Consider the following 20260-nt stretch of genomic DNA (forward strand, 5'->3'; position numbering starts at 1 on the left):
AAATATCATTATATAGAAATGATAAATAATAAATAAACCCGATGTCAGTGATGGTAAAAGGTCGGATTAATTAAATCTACAATAGAAATGGAGGCAGTGTTTCACAGCAATAGGCCTTCAGGACGTTCTCTCCTTTCTCTTTCTTTCTCTGGAAGACGCTGGACTCTGCTCTCGGCCTCGCCCTGCCTTAAGATAAGATAGCGTGTGGAGTCATCACGTTCAGGGATCAGGGTGCTGACTGACTAACTCACTAACTACCACTACTCCAGGGCTGAACAGGGTGTACTTTACACATCATAAAGGTTTTAGGAGTAGTTAGGCTTATCGTGTTTGTTGAAGTACATGAGCACTTCAGCTTACCTCGAAATCAATGTAATGTAATAAAAATAACCTCACTTTGAGTCCTTTTCAGTCGCTCGGTTGACCAGTGACATATAAACATAGCACATCCACATATTTTGTTAGAATCCATGTGTAACATATGTTGTATATATATTGTAGTTGTATATATATATATATATATATATATATAGCTATTCTTCCATAGTACTGAGCCATAGAAAGTGAAAGCGGCTCTGAGGTCAACATGGATCATCGCCACATTATTGTGATTTGTTGGCGTGTTTTTTTAGTAGTCTTATCTCCTTTATTATCATGGCACACTACCCTGATACCTTAACTGTTGTCCTTAACGTGTTTTGGATCATTGGCGTTTCTAAAGCAAGAAGTGAAATATGCTGGAGTCACTTTTTCCTCCTAAACGTATCACAGGCTGCGTGTAAAAGTGTTTTATTGTTTCCATAGTCCAGTCGTATTGCTTCATACTGTTTGCGCTCATATCTGTTTATATCCACTATTATGTGTGCCTGTGTGTGAGAGAGAGACTGTGTGTGTGTGTGTGTGTGTGTGTGTGTGTGTGTGTGTGTGTGTGTGAGAGTGTATGCGAGAGCAATAGTATGTTTGTCTATGTGTGAGACAGTGTGTGAGAGAGAACGTATACATGTGTCCGTGTGTGTGCGCGAGAATGTGTCACTGTCTGTGAGATAAATATAATATAATATAAGTATGTGTGTTTGTGTGTTGGATAGAAAGAGGGAGATAGAGAGAGAATGAGTGGGCAGCAAAGTGACCTCATCTTAATTGCAGTGGACTCGTATAAAGTCATCTTGTCATAATGTAATAATGTCATAATGTAATACAGACAAGGCCACGAACCTCACAAACATATAAACCCTCAAGCTCTGACTTCAACTGATTTTTTCTGATAACGACTTAACAGCCGCTACGATAACACAATTAATATTTAACAATTAAAGCTCAATGGCCCCTGAGATACTGGAGAGGCTGCGGGTCTCCTCACTGTCCCCTCGCTCGCCGCGGCTATCAGGAAGTGGCCGAGGGGCGGGGCGGTTAAACATTGACCCGCTGGCTAACCATTAACCATCGGTGGCCGCGGTCTTCTTAACGCGCGGCGCGGCCCTCGTTGCCCACTGAGCTCGGGTCCCGCTGCCGGGTGCAGCTCCCCGCTCAGAGTCTGATCAACGGGTTACCGGGTGGGGGTGATTCCGGTCAGTTAGCCAACTGCTCTGGGTGGGGGCTCTGCTTGGGTTCTGGATGAGGGTTAGGGTTGAGGGTTAGGGTTGGGGGGTGAGGGTTAGAGTTGGGCTTAGGGTTAGGGTTAGGGTTCCTGTCCTCGTGGTTCTGGTCGGAGTCGTCGACCGCCACACCCAGAGCCCTACCGCCTGCTGAGGAGCCTGTGGGCCGCGCCACACCAGGTGAGTTAACGGCTTCTAGACTTTGTTGAGACTTGGGTTTGACTCCAGACTACAGAGGCCTTCCTTAAGACTTCTTTAAGACGCCTTCGTTAAGACGGTTTGACGTCAGACGGTCCTGAGCCTCTCTCGAGGCTCCATGAGGCTGAGAACAGATGCAGTCTGGGTTCAGACCCTTTGGCAGAGCGGAGACCAACGGACGTATTCACAGAGCGCGAGACAAACATCAGTAGTGACTAAACGGTGTCTGAGATTAGAAAAACATTTAAAACCGCATAGTTACCAATGATTACCAACGGATACAGAAGAGGAAATGTGTAAGTGAGTGTGTTACCGACGCCTGGTAATAACTAATTTAGGACTCTCCTCCACAAGGCTCAAAGATACTACACAGAGATACTACAAAGATACTACTACTAGATCATATCTGGCAGGAGACTAGACCTTGTAGTGGTCTAGTGGGCTCCTATCTGGCAGGAGCCTAGACCTGGTAGTGGTCCAGTGGGCTTCTATCTGGCAGGAGGGGGGGCAGAGGTGAGCATGAGGGAGAGAGCTCACCTCCTTCAGGTTGAGGCCGTTCTGCGTTCAGCACAAAGGAGTCTCTGTGTCTCCATAAGAGCCGAGAGCCCTTAACACACACATTAGGCTGCTTAATGTCCACCGCCACACCCTGTGTGTGTGCGTGTCCACACACACTGAAACCTCCTCATGTTGACAGCGGCCATAAAGCGTTATCTGCTGGCCTTTGGCCCCAGAGTCTCCAGCGGCCCTCATAAACCCAGAGCAGGAAACGGGTCAAAGTCAGGGCTGCACCGACACTTATCTCAGCCTCAAAGTTCACCTTATTTATGCTTTTATTGGGTTTTGATTTCTCTTGTCTCTTGTTCTCCTGTCTCTCCCCTCCTCCTCCTCCTCTCTCTCTCTCTCTCTCTCTCTCTCTCTCTCTCTCTCTTCATTCATTCCAGAAGTCTCTGAAGCTTGAGCCCCCCCCCCCCCACCAGCAGGACCGAGGGAGGAAGCCACGGGACAGAGTGTCTGTAGTAACGTCAAACAAGCTCGTACTTTCAGAGTAAAAGTACTGATGTGATTTTGTATGAGTAGTGTCTGTAGTAATGTCAAAGTAGCTCATACTTTCAGAGTAAAAGTACTTTTTTTGTGATGTCATGTGAGTAGCGTCTGTAGTAACGTCAAGTAAAAGTCCCGGCGTGGGTCCGTGTGTGTGTGTGTGGGGGGGGGGGGGGGTGGTGTGGGTGTGTGTGTGGAGGCTCCTGGTGCTCACTGGCTGTAACAGCAACTCCATGTGGAAGCTTCTGTTTCCAGTGGATGTGCTGTTACCTGCAGGGGGCGCCGCACTCACCTGGGGGGCCCAGAGTCCCCTTCCTGTCGGCCCTCTGTCCTGAATGGTCCATTACACAGGAGCATCTGGAGATAAGACTTTTATTACTCTGTGGAGGGAAATGAGTTTGTGACGGAAGCGACATACAGATCAGACAACAGCATGTGTTTGAGTGACAGCATGTCGGGGCGCAGGGTGATGACCTATGAATTGACAGCCAGTCGTCCTCAAGTTGCCTGTCAGTTTTATAGGCCACTGCTGTGTAGGACCCCACTAACGACCAGTTCAATCACGACGGGCGTCCATCGTGATGCCGTCACGAGTTAACACTGTTTGAACTGTTGCTGATATTCTACTGGTTCTACTGGTGTCCCTGTACAGTCTACTGATATTCTACTGGTTCTACTGGTGTCCCTGTACAGTCTACTGATATTCTACTGGTTCTACTGGTGTCCCTGTACAGTCTACTGATATTATACTGGTTCTACTGGTGTCCCTGTACAGTCTACTGATATTCTACTGGTTCTACTGGTGTCCCTGTACAGTCTACTGATATTATACTGGTTCTACTGGTGTCCATGAACAATCTAATGATATTATACTGGTTCAACTGGTTCTACTGGTGTCCCTGTACAGTGTACTGACATTATACTGGTTCTACTGGTGACTTTATGATTATTATTGACATTATTATATGTTATATTATTATATGTTCTATTGTTATTCTGTTTACGCTGCTGAAATAAAGTAAAACAAGGAGGTCTTGTGTTCTGTTTGATTTACAGTGGAACACATTAAATCAGAGAGTAGTTATTATTAGTTATAATGAAGAGAGTAGCTATAGTAATTAAGTAGTTAGTTACTACTTGTTATGTTATTATTACCATAGGTAGGTCTATTCCAATACCATGCTTCAGTATATATATATACATTTTTTACACAGCTCTTCTCAATGCTGTTGAACGCTCCGTTCACTTGCATGGGCCTTCCCAACTTCCGGTGGTGAATTATTTTTCGATAATTGACCGTTGCTAAGCATATAATGACCGCTGTCAAGGAAAGTGGATATTTTCACGTCTTTCGTATCACTCCGCAAATAGTCCGGTAATTTATCGACCCCAGCGGATTTGGTTGCTAAGCGACGTCAACGTCTTTGGCTGACTATTTCTGTACTGATCAACACTACGAATGGTAATTGTAAAAAGACACACCGTGTGGTTATTTTTTCGTTTTGGCAAGTATCCGTGTAGTAAGCTGGATAATGTATAGAACGTTGCCGGTCATTATCTAAAATAAGCCCCGACAGGGCGAACCAGACACTGACGCGAAGTGGAGGTGTCTTGCTTCGCCCTGAAGGGACTTATTTCCCGATAATGACCGGCGTTCTATACATTATCCCTTACTTATAATAGTATATATGTATATGATAATAGTATATATGTATATTATAATAGCATATATAGAATATATATGTATATTAATAGTATATATATAGTATATATGTATATGATAGTCTAATGTCATTTCACTTCAGTTTAATGGAAGTGGGTACCTCTTATTTGGCGATGTTATCAGAAAGTCTTGTCTATTATTTATATGTTCTATTGATTATGTAGTGGCCCTGCCTTTGTGTTTTACGTACTGTGACTGAGACAGAAAACACTCTTTACAGCTGCACTTCTCCCCCATGCTGCTCCCTGGTGGCCGGGACCAGAACTGCACTTCTCCCCCATTCTGCTCCCTGGCGGCCGGGACCAGAACTGCACTTCCTCCGACGCAGTGAAACGCGGTAAACTGAGTCCCGGAGCAGAGCGCCTCCCCAGTGCAGCATGGCGTCCAACAGCGCGATGTCGAACGGCAAAGAAGCGGCAGCGGTGAACGGCGAGCCGGTGCTGAAGCGCGCCCGGGACGGCCTCCACGAGGCGCTGCGTCTCCACAAGGAGCCGCGGAACAAAGTGACGGTGGTGCTGGGGGCGCAGTGGGGCGACGAGGGCAAGGGGAAGGTGGTGGACCTGCTGGCCATGGACGCGGACATCGTGTGCCGGTGCCAGGTACGAGACCCGACTCACATGCTAAGCTAAGAAAGGCTATGGTCGCAGTGCGTGTGTTTGGTGTTGTAACGCGTGTGTTTGTGTTGTGTTGAGTTGTGTGGTCAACGCGCTGTCCTCTGCAGTCTTCGTCATCCGCGGCTAGCGCCAGTAGCATAGTGTGTGTTTGTATATAAAAATGACCTTGCAGTCTCGCGCGAACAGGCGAGGGTACCCGCGCGAGATCCGCCCGTCACGCCATCCCGGATATGTTTACACACACTCACACACGCACACACTTGTCTTGAGCAGTGTGGCTCCAGGATGTGGAGTTGTGTAACTACGGTGGGGGCGTGTTGTTGTGCAGAAGGACGCACATTCCAGTCAAGTCCAGAACGGCATGGAGGTGAAGATAGACTGATGTTCAGACCAGAGGAGGAGTCACTCAAATGAGTTAGTGGAGAGAAATTAAAACCCATGAATTGAAAGCAAAGTGTTATTTGTGTTGTCTTGTTGACCTCGCATAGAAAACGTTCAACAACGACAGGAAAGTCTTTCCTGGGAAATGGACTCAAAACCCAATGAGGTCACAGTGAGGTCATGGCCTCATGAGGTCTCGTTTTGGCCTCACTCGTCGACTCACACGTCCTCTCTGGTGCCACGGTGGAGTTCTCCGTCGTACCGTCCCCAACCGGTCTGGGCCTGTCGTTCCTCTTTGTGTGTCTGGGTGTGTGTGTGTGTGTGTGTGTGTTTCAAGCGGGGGGGGGTTGGTTGGCCATCTCGTGGCCTCCACGCTGTGGTCTGATAAAGGAGGCCGAGATAAGGACGTCTTAACCAGAGTCCCCCCCGGGCCGACGCTGTGATGCTCTGCAGCTGACTGAAGCTCCGGGGTTTAGTCCCTCTGTCTATGGACTCTGTTCTCTGGAGATAGCATGAGCCATGTCGGGATTCAAACCCCCCCCCCCCCCAGGCTCAGCTGACTGGGTCTCCAGACCTCAAGCTCTGCGTCTCGGTGTGTGACTGGCCGTGTTAGTTTTGGGGGTGTGGCGTTGGACCCTGCAGCCTCAGACCTGCTGCCTCAGACCTCCAGGCAGTCCTCAGCCGACTGCTCTATTTAAACCGTCATCGTGGAGTCTCGTGGTTTTCGGTATTGTTTGACTCCTGGCCCTCGCTATGGAGCTGCTCGCAGAGGAACCAGGAGACGCATTATTAAACACAATTTAATAAAACATAAAAAGGGGGCGTGGCAAAAATGGACGAATTCAACTTTATTCTAAACTTCTAAACGTTTCTACTGCAGGGCATCAAGAGTGACCTGCGTTGAGGCTAAAGCTACGCTAACACAAAGCTAGTGCTAACGTGTTGTTGTGCGCAGGGCGGGAACAACGCGGGCCACACGGTGGTGGTGGACTCGGTGGAGTACGACTTCCACCTGCTGCCCAGCGGTGTCCTCAACAAGAAGGCCGTCTCCTTCATCGGTACGCTCAGCGCTCCCACCGTCACCACGGCACCGCGACAACACATCCGACGTGTCCGTCCCGTCCGTTGAGCCGTCTGATTGAAGTGTTTCTCTCTCACCCAGGTAACGGCGTGGTGATCCACCTACCAGGGCTGTTTGAGGAGGCGGAGAAGAACCTGCTGAAAGGCAAAGGTACGAGATGTTCAGACCGGGGTAGAAGTCTGCTGAAGAGCCTTCTCAGAGTCTGGCTCCAGGTCTGGCTCAGAGTCTAGAGGCTGGCTCAGAGTCTAGAGGCTGGCTCAGAGTCTAGAGGCTGGCTCAGAGTCTAGAGGCTGGCTCAGAGTCTAGAGGCTAACTCAGGTTCAGAGTCTGCTGAAGAGCCTTCTCAGTCTGGTCTAGAGTCTGGTTCTGGTTCAGAGTCTAGTTCTGTTTCAGAGCCTGCCTCACTTAGCATGTGTTGAGGACATAGCATCGTATCTACTCCAGCTTGAATCTACTGTGTATCTACAGTGTATCTAGTCCAGCCTGTCTTCGGATCAGTGTTGTGGTCTCCAGTATCTACTGTGTATCGACTGTGTATCTAGTGTGTATCTAGGCTAGGGCTGTCACTTTTTATTCGATCTTCGAATATGCATTAAAATATGACATGACATATCCGTATTTGAATATATATAATCAAACCGGTTTTAAAAATGCCATGTAGTGTAGCTCATTTTTTACAGTATATGATTAGACCGTTTGGTTTTTACTTTTTATTTTATTGTTTACCATCTCATCCATTCGCGGGCTCTCTAATCAAGCAAATAATATTTCCTGATTCGAAAATGGATAGGCTAACGTACGGAGCAGCCAGCCTGAGCGGTTAATTGCGACCCCAAGTCATCCCCACTGACAGCAACACGCTGCATTTGTGGAGAGACACGGGCTGCCATAAATATATTGACGCGTAAATCCCTGTGTGTGCCAGGCACGTCTGTGCGCTCCCAACGTGTGTTTCTAGCAAAAAACATTAAGAAATGAATTTCTTGCAGATAGGCTATAAGCCTTAGTACTCCTGCTGCTGGTCTTCTGTTTAAGTTGCCGCGTCATTGTTTGCGCTGTGCAGTTCTGATTCCGTTTTTGTTTTTCATTGCATAGCCTAATGTGGTATGTATAGTGGCACTTGATATTGATTTAAATTGATATACTGTTACAAACAAAGAGGATATGGCCTTAGTCCTGTTTATGTCTCCTCTTGCCACGTTATACATTTGTAATTGAATCTCCGTTACAGTGTTATTTTATAGGGGGGGGGGCGGGGGGGCTCGTAGATATTTGAATATATTCGAATACGTTGCTTGATATTCGATATCCGTTCGAACTTGATTTTTCTCAAAAGTGACAGCCCTAATCTAGGCCAGCCTGTCCTCTGATCTGTGTTGTGGTCTGCAGTGTATCTACAGTGTATCTACAGTGTATCTAGTCCAGCCTGTCCTCTGATCTGTGTTGTGGTCTGCAGTGTATCTACAGTGTATCTACAGTGTATCTACAGTGTATCTAGTCCAGCCTGTCCTCTGATCTGTGTTGTGGTCTGCAGTGTATCTACAGTGTATCTACAGTGTATCTACAGTGTATCTAGTCCAGCCTGTCCTCTGATCTGTGTTGTGGTCTGCAGTATCTACAGTGTATCTACAGTGTATCTACAGTGTATCTAGTGTGTCTCTAGTCCAGCCTGTCCTCTGATCAATGTTGTGGTCCTCAGGTCTCCAGGGTTGGGAGGAGAGGCTGAAGATCTCCGATCGTGCTCACATCGGTGAGTCCAGAGTCTTCCGATGGATCAATACTTAATAATCTATTGATTATTCAGGTGTTATGTGCTATTTTTTAAGTGATCGGTATTTTAGAGGTTTAAGGTGTATGTAATCAATGTATTGATTATTGAGAAGTCTGATTTTATAACCGTTTATTGAGATGTGTTTTGATATTTTATTTATTACTGATGGGGGTTGGGCTTTATTATATAATGTATTGATTGATGTGTTGTTATATAATGTATTGATTGGTGTTAATATATAATGTATTGATTATTGAGAGGTGTTATTGAGGGGTTAATGATTGCGTCCCCGTCCTGCAGTGTTCAACTTCCACCAGGCCGTGGACGGGATCCAGGAGCAGCAGAGACAGCAGCAGGGCGGCAAGAAGTGAGGCTCCTCCCCCAGTGATCAGACACACCCACTACCACGTCAGGCTCCTCCCCCAGTGATCAGACTCACCCACTACCACGTCAGGCTCCTCCCCCAGCGATCAGACACACCCACTACCACGTCAGGCTCCTCCCCCAGTGATCAGACACACCCACTACCTCATCAGGCTCCTCCCCCAGCGATCAGACACACCCACTACCTCATCAGGCTCCTCCCCCAGCGATCAGACACACCCACTACCACGTCAGGCTCCTCCCCCAGTGATCAGACACATCACCAGTCAGGACCTGTTTACACTACTGATAACCTCTTTATTAATGTATTAACTAACTGTGTGTGTCTCTCTCTCGCTCTCGCTCTCTCAGTCTGGGCACGACCAAGAAGGGCATTGGCCCCGCCTACTCCTCCAAGGCAGCCCGTAACGGCCTGCGGATCTGCGACCTGGTGTCCGACTTCCCCGTGTTCGAGGAGAAGTAAGCGGCTCTCTACCCGCTCCTCGTCCAGAGTGGAGGAGGAGCGGAGCGTTGCATTGTGGGGGACGGGGGTGGAGCTTTGCTTTGTGGGGGACCGGGGGCGGAGCTTTGCATTGTGGGGGCCATCATGGTGGTGATGTCACCAGGCCGGGGGCCACCAGTCTCAGGTTCTACTGAGCGGTCCTTCGTGAGGGGGGGGTTGGGGTCCGGGGGGGTTCAGTCTGGTTCTGACCGGTCGTCCGTCAGTCTGTGTTTTATCACCGGGTTCCAGAAGTGAAACCAGTTTCCACGGTGATCCGGTAGCGGTCGTGTCCCCGCCGGTGGCGTTCCACCGGGAACGGGATGGATTGGGTTGAGCTGGGTTGCTATGGAGACGCAGCGCTGTGCTGACCTCTGTGCATCTAGACTTTATACCCCTTTTGCTGTATTTTCTGTCATAGCTCCTAACGTCCAGCTGTGGTAGTCTGTGGGCCGTAGGTCTCTGTTGGTGAAGACCTTCACCCCCTAACTCCTGCCCCCCCCTCCCCCCCAGGTTCCGTGTACTGGCAGACCACTTCCTCACCATGTACCCCAACCTCAACCTGGACGTGGAGGGGGAGCTGGAGCAGCTCAAAGTAAGCACCCCCCCAAGCCGCACCGTTAGGAGGGGGATGGTGGCTGGGAACGGGCCTCTGTACACCTATGTAGATATTCCATTGAAGATCAGCCGTTTCCTGCTAGAACCGTCAATTACCACATTAACAATGTCTAGACTGTATCTGATTAATTTAGTGTTGTCAACATTGAAAAAAATAAGGACATTTCTAAGTGACTCAACTTTGAACGGTAGTGTATATAATATGTAAATAATTATATGATTATGTTTTATCCACAGTGCATTTGAAGATAATAAGAGACTTTACAAAGTCCTGCATTACATTACAGCGAGCGTGTGAGTGTTCTAAAGCGTGTGTGAGTGTGTTCTAAAGTGTGTCAGTGTTCTAAAGCGTGTCAGTGTTCTAAAGCGAGCGTGAGTGTGTTCTAAAGCGAGCTCTGTGTGCAGGGCTACGTGGGCCGGCTGCGCCCCCTGGTGACGGACGGCGTGTACTTCATGCACCAGGCGCTGACGGGGCCCAGCAAGAAGATCCTGGTGGAGGGCGCCAACGCCGCCCTGCTGGACATCGACTTTGGTGAGCGGACCCCGAGCCCCTTCTGACGTCTCCATGTATTATTAATACTCATATGTATTGATCCCCAGGGACCTACCACTTGTGACGTCTCTGTATTGATATTAATATTAATACTCATATGTATTGATCCCCAGGGACCTACCCCTTCTTGATGGCTGTGTGTTATTAATATTAATGTTAATAATCATATGTATTGATCCCAGGGACCTACCCCTTCTTGACGGCTGTGTGTTATTAATATTAAGATGAATAATCATATGTATTGATCCCCAGGGACCTACCCCTTCGTGACATCCTCGAACTGCACGGTGGGCGGGGTCTGCACGGGCCTGGGCGTGCCCCCCTGCCACGTGGGGCGGGTCTACGGCGTGGTGAAGGCCTACACCACCAGGGTGGGGGTGGGGGCCTTCCCCACCGAGCAGGACAACGTGAGTACCACCACACTACTGCAGTACTGCAGTAGTACTACAGTACCACCACCACTACTGCAGTACTACTGCATAGATACACACGCCTCATGTGCTACGTGCTCGTGGAGTCCGGACCAGGAGGGTCTGCTTGTGTTTCACCACCAGCTGCTCTTTGCCCCAAATGTAATCAAAGTATTGAGTACTATTAAGTATTAAGTATCAAGTACTGTATCAGCTGGGCCCTGATGCCAAGAACCACAGAGACCCCCCCCCCCCCCCCCCCCCCCCCCGTGTGTTGGTTCTGCTGACCCCCCCCTGTGTGTTGGTTCGCCCCCCCCCTCAGGAGACGGGGGCCCTGCTGCAGTCCCGGGGGCGGGAAGTGGGCGTGACCACAGGCAGGAAGCGGCGCTGTGGTTGGCTGGACCTAATCCTGGTCCGATACGCCCACATGGTCAACGGTTTCAGCGCGTAAGGACCCAATCAGTTGCTCCCACGGGGTGGAGCTAACAGAACGCTGGATCAGAACCTACTAGTCCAAATTAGTTAGTGGAGAGGGCAGGACTTTCTGTTACACTGGTTAGATTGGAGAAGGGCGGGACTTTCAGTTACATGGATTTAGAGGAGAGGGCGGGACTTTCAGTTATATGGGTCTAGAGGAGAGGGCGGGACTTTCAGTTATATGGGTCTAGAGGAGAGGGCGGGACTTTCGGCTACAAGGGTTTAGAGGAGAGGGCGGGACTTTCAGCTACATGGGTTTGGAAGAGAGGGCGGGACTTTCAGTAACATGGGTTTAGAGGAGAGGGCGGGACTATCAGCTACATGTTTAGAGAGGGCGGGACTTTCAGTAACATAAGTTTAGAGGAGAGGGCGGGACTTTCAGTAACATGGGTTTAGAGGAGAGGGCGGGACTTTCAGTTACATGGCTTTAGAGAAGAGGGCGGGACTTTCAGTTATATGGGTCTAGAGGAGAGGGCGGGACTTTCAGCTACATGGGTTTGGAAGAGAGGGCGGGACTTTCAGTAACATGGGTTTACAGGAGAGGGCGGGACTATCAGCTACATGTTTAGAGAGGGCGGGACTTTCAGTAACATAAGTTTAGAGGAGAGGGCGGGACTTTCAGTAACATGGGTTTAGAGGAGAGGGCGGGACTTTCAGTAACTTGGCTTTAGAGGAGAGGGCGGGACTTTCAGTAACATGGCTTTAGAGGAGAGGGCGGGACTTTCAGTAACATGGGTTTAGAGGAGAGGGCGGGACTTTCAGTAACATGGCTTTAGAGGAGAGGGCGGGACTTTCAGTAACATGGGTTTAGAGGAGAGGGCGGGACTTTCAGTAACATGGGTTTAGAGGAGACCTAGTATAGTAGTTGACCCTCAGCTTCCTGCGGTGCTAGATGATTGATGCTCCTCTCCGTTCCAGGATCGCTCTGACCAAGCTGGACATCCTGGACACGCTAACGGAGATCAAAGTGGGCATCATGTACAAGGTGGACGGGGAGACCCTGCCCAGCTTCCCCGGTAGGAGGACACTCACTCACTCACATAGACTCACTCACTCACTCACATAGACTCACTCACTCACATAGACTCACTCACTCACTCACATAGACTCACTCACTCACATAGACTCACTCACATAGACTCACTCACTCACATAGACTCACTCACTCACTCACTCACATAGACTCACTCACTCACATAGACTCACTCACTCACTCACATAGACTCACTCACTCACTCACATAGACTCACTCACTCACTCACATAGACTCACTCACTCACATAGACTCACTCACTCACATAGACTCACTCACTCACTCACATAGACTCACTCACTCACATAGACTCACTCACTCACATAGACTCACTCACTCACTCACATAGACTCACTCACTCACATAGACTCACTCACTCACATAGACTCACTCACTCACTCACATAGACTCACTCACTCACTCACATAGACTCACTCACTCACTCACGTATGCCGCTTTTCCACCGCCAGTACCTACTCGACTCGACTCGACTCGACTCGACTCGCCACGCCTTATTTGCGTTTCCATTGGCAAAAAAAGTACCTGGTACCTAGTACCGGGTACTTTTTTTTAGTACTACCTCCGTCGAGGTTCCATGCCAGCGGAGTAGGTACTTTTGTGTGACGTAAACAGGCTGCTGGTAACTGATTGGCCAGCGGCTGTAAATGGGAATATTCACTCAAGTTAAGTTGTGTCCGGCGTGGTTGGAGTCCACGAACCCGCTCCAGAGGGGGACACTGATCAGCGTTTCGCCGTGTGTGTCGCTCCTTTCCCGGGGCTAGAGTTAGGCTGCGCGTCGTTATGTGTGTCGGGCGTGGTTGTGTGTGTCCGGCGTGGCTGGAGTCCACGGACCGGCGTTTCGCTGTTTCGTTTCAGTGTCGTTCCTTTCCTAGGGCTCGAGTTTCGCCTCTATCAACGTTACCGTATGACAACAATAGACGCGCAGTCATTGCGCTTTTTATTTTATTTTATTTCCCATCATAACCTTTCCCGGGAATCAGGAAATAGTCTTGATCAGATTCAGATTTCCCGGGAATCGCGTCTCCCGTGATTAAAACCTAATGACGACCCGCCCACGGTGGAGAGGTTCTTTTCTACGACCCGCCCACATTGAAGAGGTACTTTTTTAGATGGAAACGCAACCAAACCGAGTTGAGTCGAGGCGAGTCGAGTCGAGTCGAGTTGGTACTGGCGGTGGAAAAGCGGCTATAGACACACTCACATAGACTCACTCACTCACTCACATAGACTCACTCACTCACTCACATAGACACACTCACATAGACTCACTCACTCGCTCTCCCACTCCCTCCCTCGCTGGGTGAACTGGTGTGGTTACTGGTGTGGTTACTGGTGTGGTTACTGGTATGTTAACTGGTGTGGTTACTGGTGTGGTTACTGGTATGTTAACTGGTGTGGTTACTGGTGTGGTTACTGGTGTGGTTACTGGTATGTTAACTGGTGTGGTTACTGGTGTGGTTACTGGTGTGGTTACTGGTGTGGTTACTGGTATGTTAACTGGTGTGGTAACTGGTGTGGTTACTGGTGTGTTAACTGGTGTTTCCTCCAGCCAACATGGACGTGCTGACACGGGTGAAGGTGGACTATAAGACCCTCCCTGGGTGGTGCTGCAGCACAGAGGGGGTCCGCAGCCTGGAGGCCCTGCCCCCCCAGGCCCGCGACTACATCCACTTCATAGAGGACTTCCTGCAGGTCCCAGGTACTGGGGGGGATGTGTGTGTGTGTTTGTACATCTGTGTATATGTGTGTGTGTGTGTGTCTGCCTGTATGTGTGTGTGTGTCTGTTTTATTGTCTGTTTGTATGTGTGTCTGCTTTTGTATTTGTGTATGAGTGAGTCTAACTCTAGGTGTGTGTGTGCGCGTCTAGCTGTGGGTGTGGGTGTGTGTGTGTGTGTGTGTGCGTCTAGCTGTGTGTGCGTGTGTGCGTCTAGCTATGTGTGCGTCTTTGTGTGTGTGAGTGACTGCTTGTTGCTCTAATGTAACTAAACCACTCCGGTCTTCAGGAAGAAGCTGCTCAGGTTTCATCTTTCTGCGTTTTTTTTCTTTATTTCCTGTTTTTTCTTATTCAGTTAAATGGGTCGGCGTCGGAAAGTCCCGGGAGAGCATGATCAAGCTGTTCTGATTGGCTGTTTCTCTGAACCAATGGGACGGTCGGAGGCGGATCAGACCACAGACTGCCGTAGCGCTCGGCTTCCTTTTAGTTGTTTTCGACATTTCCGGTAATTCTTCCAATTTGTGTAATTTAAGATGGATTCACGAAACATTGTGTATTTATTAGAGTGAGTCTTTTAAAGCGGAGATGAACTTATGTTGGGTCTGGACTTTGTTTCTGAGGGAACACTTAAGACTTAGATGTAGGGTTTAAAACGGACTAGAGATCATTTTACATCTTTATACTGTCTATAAGTACACATTGTTTGGTTCATTATAATCCTGTTTTTAATCAACTACGCTATCAGTGCAGTGTGAGGGACAATAATAAAGTTATAAAATAACAAAAGAAAAGAAAATGAACCTGATTATTTCTCTTGTTTTTCAAATGTTAATTGATGATCCATATTGTTAATGACCACAGCACCAGCTAGTGAACAGCACCCGCCCCCGCCCGCTCCATGAGTCCTCTGCAGAGGTCTTAGAGCCAGCAGGTCCTACTGGGCCAGGGGTCTAGAAGAGCCAGCGGGGTCCGGGGGGGGGGGGGCAGGGGTCTAGAAGAGCCGGGGGGGTCCGGGCGGGGGGGGGGGGGGGGGCGGGGGTCTTCAGGAGAGCCAGCGGGGTCCAGGGGGGTGGGCAGGGGTCTTTAGGATAGCCAGCGGGGGGCAGGGGTCTTTAGGATAGCCAGCGGGGACCCGGGGGGGGGGGGGGGGTTGTGTTCCATTTGTTGGTTATAATAATTCCTGTTTCCTACGCTCTTCCATTTCATTGTGATTCACTGACTGTTACTGCTGTTAATAAATGTTTTCATTTGACCTTCGTGCCTCTGGGTGAATTTAATTTACCAACTTTACTCTTCTTCCGATGAGTGGAAAACTATAAAGATTTGAAATTTGTTTTTTTTTGTCCAATGTGTGAGGGGGTCACGCTGAGCAATTTCAGAGTTTATCCTGTTGTGACATCACAAGTGGGAGTGGCCTTCCTGGCAGAACTTGTGTACCAACTTGTGGCTTGGCGTGGATCTGTCGTTTGCTGTGGACTCTTCTGCTGGTGATGTCACAACTGGATGGATTTAAAATGGCTTCTAAAGGCTGGTGAGTTGGTAAAATAGGGGCCCGTTCTTAAAGGGAACGTATTATGGTCTTGATTATGACGATTATGAGATGCAGGCTTCTTCCGTTGCAACTTCAGCTTCACCTTAGTATGTCTCATCACACACACACTCGTCATATCTTCTGCTGTTTCCTCCCATCTCCTTCAGTATGTGCCGTCCTCCCTCGGTAAAAGCCTTCTTGCAGGAATGTGATTAACGGACAGAATGGATTGTAACCGGATCGATACAAGGTGTGAAGCATCTCAGTGCGATTCTTCGGCTTCAGGATTACGGAGCACACCGGTCAGAACCAGTTTCTGAATAAAATGTTGCAACTGAAAATCTTGGTAATATTTGAATCTTATTCAGCCATTCGGCTTCTGGTGTGGGGGCGACGTTGGTTTGGTGTGAGCTGGGTTTGACCTTTCACACTGGGCCCTACTTTACCCCCACAGTCGCCACCTTCATGGAGTTATCCAGCAAAAGTCAGTGGAGCCGTACCAGTCGCCATTTGCCTTGGAGCAAATCATTGGTGGGGTTGTTGATCAGCCTTTAGGCAGAGTTAAAACCTTCTCTGGATCCCCTCCACAGCCTCTGTAATACCAGATAGATGTATACTTTATGCACCTCCACAGTGTATGTTCCTCCTGCCCTCTGTAATACCAGATAGATGTATACTTTATACACCTCCACAGCGTATGTTCCTCCTGCCCTCTGTAATACCAGATAGATGTATACTTTATACACCTCCACAGCCTCTGTTCCTCCTCTCCTCGGTCATACTGTTGCTTTACCAGAGAACATCAATACGGCGTTTCTCCCACATCTTCCCGTAGCTCTAAAGTGCCTCTTTAGGCCTGAACTGCACACGTCTGCAAAGCCTCAGCTCGCGGCCGGAGGAACGCCTGCGTCATCACAAACCAGACTTCATGAATGTGAGATGAGTTAATTGAAAAAAAAAAAAAAAAATGCTCCTCATAATCGAAGTCCAGTCATCAGACGCTCACTCGCCTTCTCGCCGTCCGCACGTCCGGTCGTTTTGTGATCGCAGAGCTGTCGCCGCCGGTCGCCTTACACCTCCTGCCGGTCGCGTGTCACCTGTCCGGCGCTGATGTGACGGTGAACTGCTGAGCACTAACTCTCTCTCCCTGTGGATTCAGGCGCCTTAGAAAAACGTTGAAGCAACCGTGAAGTGAAGGAAGAGCAAGAGGGAAAAGTAAGGAGTGTGTGTGTGTGTGTGTGTGTGTGTGTGTGTTGCTGTAGCTTCTGAAAAAAGTGGATCCGTGTGTGATGATTATAAAGAAATAGTCTGAGCTGATTCATGCAGATTGTAAATGTATATTTAAATCCTTTATTTCCATAAATAATGTGGATGAAGATGGCGACAGCTGGATGTGGTGATCTTTCCAGTCATTTTCCGACAGCGAATCGAACCCACCTCTCTGAATAATGCGTCATAACGGCAGGATGAGAAGAGACGTTAAAATAGAACATGTGTCTTCTAGAGTAGGAATCTGACATTTGGCCATCGATGATATCTTAATAGAGTAGACATTGACATTGTCTCTGTTGACCGAGCTGCTGACTCCGCCCAGAGCGTTGACCTCTGACCTCTCGGAGCTCCGCCCAGAGTGTTGACCTCTCACCTCTCGGAGCTCCGCCCAGAGCCTTGAACTCTGACCTCTCGGAGCTCCGCCCGCAGCGCTGACCTCTCAGAGCCCTTGACCTCTGACCTCTCGGAGCTCCGCCCAGAGACTTGACCTCTGACCTCTCGGAGCTCCGCCCAGAGCGTTGACCTCTCAGGGCCGTTGACCTCTGACCTCTCGGAGCGCCGCTGTGCCCCCCCCCCCCCGTCAGGGCTCCAGACGCCCGCTCCTTCTGGCCGCTGCTGGGGAGCAGACAGCAGCAGCGCGGCTCTTACCCAGATTGAGTTGAGGAGCTGAAATGTGTTTAGCAGTTTATCTGGTGAGTGCAGACAATAAATCACATTCAGCCTTTCCAGCAATAGGAGGCCGGCCTCACCTTGGACTGCAGGAGTGATGGGTGATGGAGGATCGGCTTACAGAGAGTCTTTCATTAAGGGACGAGGTGGAGGTCCTGATGCACGTGGAGGTAGAGGTTTGAGGTTGAAGATAGGATATTGGTGTATTTTATATATATATATTGTGTTTACACAGTGTATATATATTCAAATATATATACGGTAACTTGTATATATTTTGTCTATAGTTCCAATCACCCAAAACTGTGTTTTTATTTGTCTGATGAATGTTTTGTGGTTCCCCATTATGTGAGGACTCTAATGGAAATGATTAATATTCATTCATATTTCCCTTCATTGTTTAGGTTCTTGTTACATAAACGACTGGAGCTGCATTTCTTACCTCACCGGATGCTGGAGGTAAAGGTGCAGGAGGTTTAAGAGCTTTAATACGGTAGGCGTCAGCTTTTAGACGGTGAAACTCTCAGAGAACCTGTTTCTAGGTGAAGGCCTCTGTCTCTATGACGATCAGACTTTAGTCTGCTCCTGCCTCATTTTGACCAATCAAGGAATGCGTGTTCCGTGATTGGTTCAGCCTCAGCTCCACCCCAGGTTTGAGAACGCTGAGGGGGGGGTATATATCCGAGAGCAGGCAGCAGAGAGGGAGGGCGGGACCTTGTGTTGTTGGGAGTTATCGTCCAAATCCGGCCCTCCTCTTCCGTCTCTCTCCGGTCCCACTTCCTCCCGGGCCGCTCAGAGGCCGTGAGCGGAGCTGACGCAGACTCCACAGGAACCAGGTGACGGCTGAGCGCCGGAGGGTATGAGCCGCTCTCTGGGTCGGCCGGCGGAGGGGCGGAGGTGATGATATCAGAGCCCTGTCTGATGAGCTGTGGGTGCTGAGCGATGAGGCAGACGTCTGCGGTGCGAACGCCGCCTCCACAGGAAGTGCCTCTTCAGTTAATTGACACTTTCTCCTGTTCATGAGTCTTGAGTACTACGGAGGAGAACCTCGCGCCCGACAACAGCGCACTGTTACGAACGGAGAAAAGATAACATTTGAATACAATAGCCATTGTACTTACCGTTTTAGAGTGCAGAAATGGCGAGTAAAGGCAATAAGGGGTTTACAGGTGGTGAGGTTGTTTTACAGTAAATTAATACTGTATAATTTAAACCAAATAAAACCCACAGCATTCGATAGTTTGAGGTCACCGCTGTTCCAATTGTCTTATGTTTATATGATGAGGTGTTCTGGAAGTAGAGCTACCCTCTCTCTCTCTCTCTCTCTCTCTCTCCCCTCTCTCTCTCCTCTCTCTCTCTCTCTCTCCTCCCTCCTCTCTTCCCCCTCCCCTCTCTCCCCTCTCCTCCCTCCTCCCTCCTCTCTCTCCCCTCTCTCTCTCTCTCTCTCCTCTCCTTCCTCTCTCCTCATCACTCATCCATTCACGCAGCCTTCGATGGCTGAGTGACAGAACTGCTGTCCCACTTTTTTTGGTCCTTTGTTTGTTTGTATGTGTGTTTGCCTACGAGTGTGTGAGTGTTTCTGTGGGTATGCTTATTAATGTGTGTGTGTGTGTGTGTGTCTGCTTATGAATATTGTGTGTTTCTGATTATTTGTGTGTGTGTGTGTGTGTGTGTGTGTGTGTGTGTGTGTGGGCCAGCGCTCGTGTCCTTGTGTGTGAGTTATTCCATGTGATTGTGTGTTTGTGTGTGTGGCTTATGTTTATATGTTCTATCATTACCACCAGGGCAGTAGCCAGCGCCCCTGTGTGTGTGTGTGTGTGTGTGTGTGTGTGTGTGTGTGTGTGTGTGTGTGTGTGTGTGTGTGTGTGTGTGTGTGTGTGTGTGTGTGTGTGTGTGTGTGTGTGCATGCTGTTGGCTCTGGAGAGCAGTGCTGAGCGGGTCAGCTGCCCCGTCTGCCACTGGAGGATTAGAACTTCTCTCCGTCTGAACGTGTTTATGGCCGCTGGTTCCACTCCTACTGTTCGACCTCCCCCTTTCTCCCTCCCTCCCTCTCTCTCTTCCTCTGTCCTCCGCTCCCCACTCCCCCCCCTCACTCTCCCTCTGTTATCCATTCTCTCTTTCTCTCCCCCACGGTCTTTGTCTCTCTCTCTCCTCCATCACTCCCCCTCACCTCCTGCCAATGAAGTCTGCTTGATGGAGTGTCTTTTATGTTCTTCTGAACTCAGCAGTGGTCTCTCTCTCTCTCTCTCTCTCTCTGAGGTAAGACACTGGCGTCCGCCGGACGCCAGTGTCCGCCCAACGCCGGCGCCCCCCCCCCCCCCCCCCTCCCCCCACCGTCTGGTGGCTGGTTGGGTGGGAGTCTTTGTGGGGGTGTGTGGTGGCTGGTTGGGTGGGAGTCTTTGTGGGGGGGTGTGATGGCTGGTTGGGTGGGAGTATGGGGGGGTGTGGTCGGGGGGGTGGGGGGGGGGGGGGTGGGGGTGTGGTCGGGGGGGGGGGGTGTGTGGTGGCTGGTTGGGTGGGGGTATGGGGGGGTGTGGTCGGGGGGGGGGGGTGGGGGTGTGGTGGCTGGTTGGGTGGGGGTATGGGGGGGGTGTGGTGGGGGTGTGGTCGGAGGGGGGGGGGGGGGGGGGGGGGTGCTGGTCACTGGTCACTGGCCCAGTGCGGAGCCTCAGGCCTCTAAGTGGTAATGGAGC

At 49.7% G+C, this 20260-nt stretch overlaps 1 protein-coding gene across 1 annotated transcript; it reads left to right on the forward strand.

Moving 5' to 3' along the window:
- Nucleotides 1–4921: 4921 nt before the first annotated feature.
- adssl (adenylosuccinate synthase, like) lies at nucleotides 4922–14984 on the forward strand. The gene is made up of 13 exons (XM_084473943.1): nucleotides 4922–5159; nucleotides 6511–6613; nucleotides 6718–6786; nucleotides 8336–8386; nucleotides 8708–8774; nucleotides 9143–9250; nucleotides 9783–9864; nucleotides 10293–10419; nucleotides 10693–10847; nucleotides 11173–11297; nucleotides 12246–12343; nucleotides 13931–14080; nucleotides 14451–14984. Exons 1-13 carry the CDS (start codon nucleotides 4938–4940, stop codon nucleotides 14501–14503), a joined length of 1410 nt encoding a protein of 469 aa, XP_084330069.1. The 5' UTR covers nucleotides 4922–4937; the 3' UTR covers nucleotides 14504–14984.
- The last annotated feature ends 5276 nt before the right edge of the window (nucleotides 14985–20260 follow it).

The sequence above is a fragment of the Micromesistius poutassou genome (genome assembly GCF_964030765.1).
Source record: "Micromesistius poutassou genome assembly, chromosome: 10".
Classification (NCBI taxonomy): domain Eukaryota; kingdom Metazoa; phylum Chordata; class Actinopteri; order Gadiformes; family Gadidae; genus Micromesistius; species Micromesistius poutassou.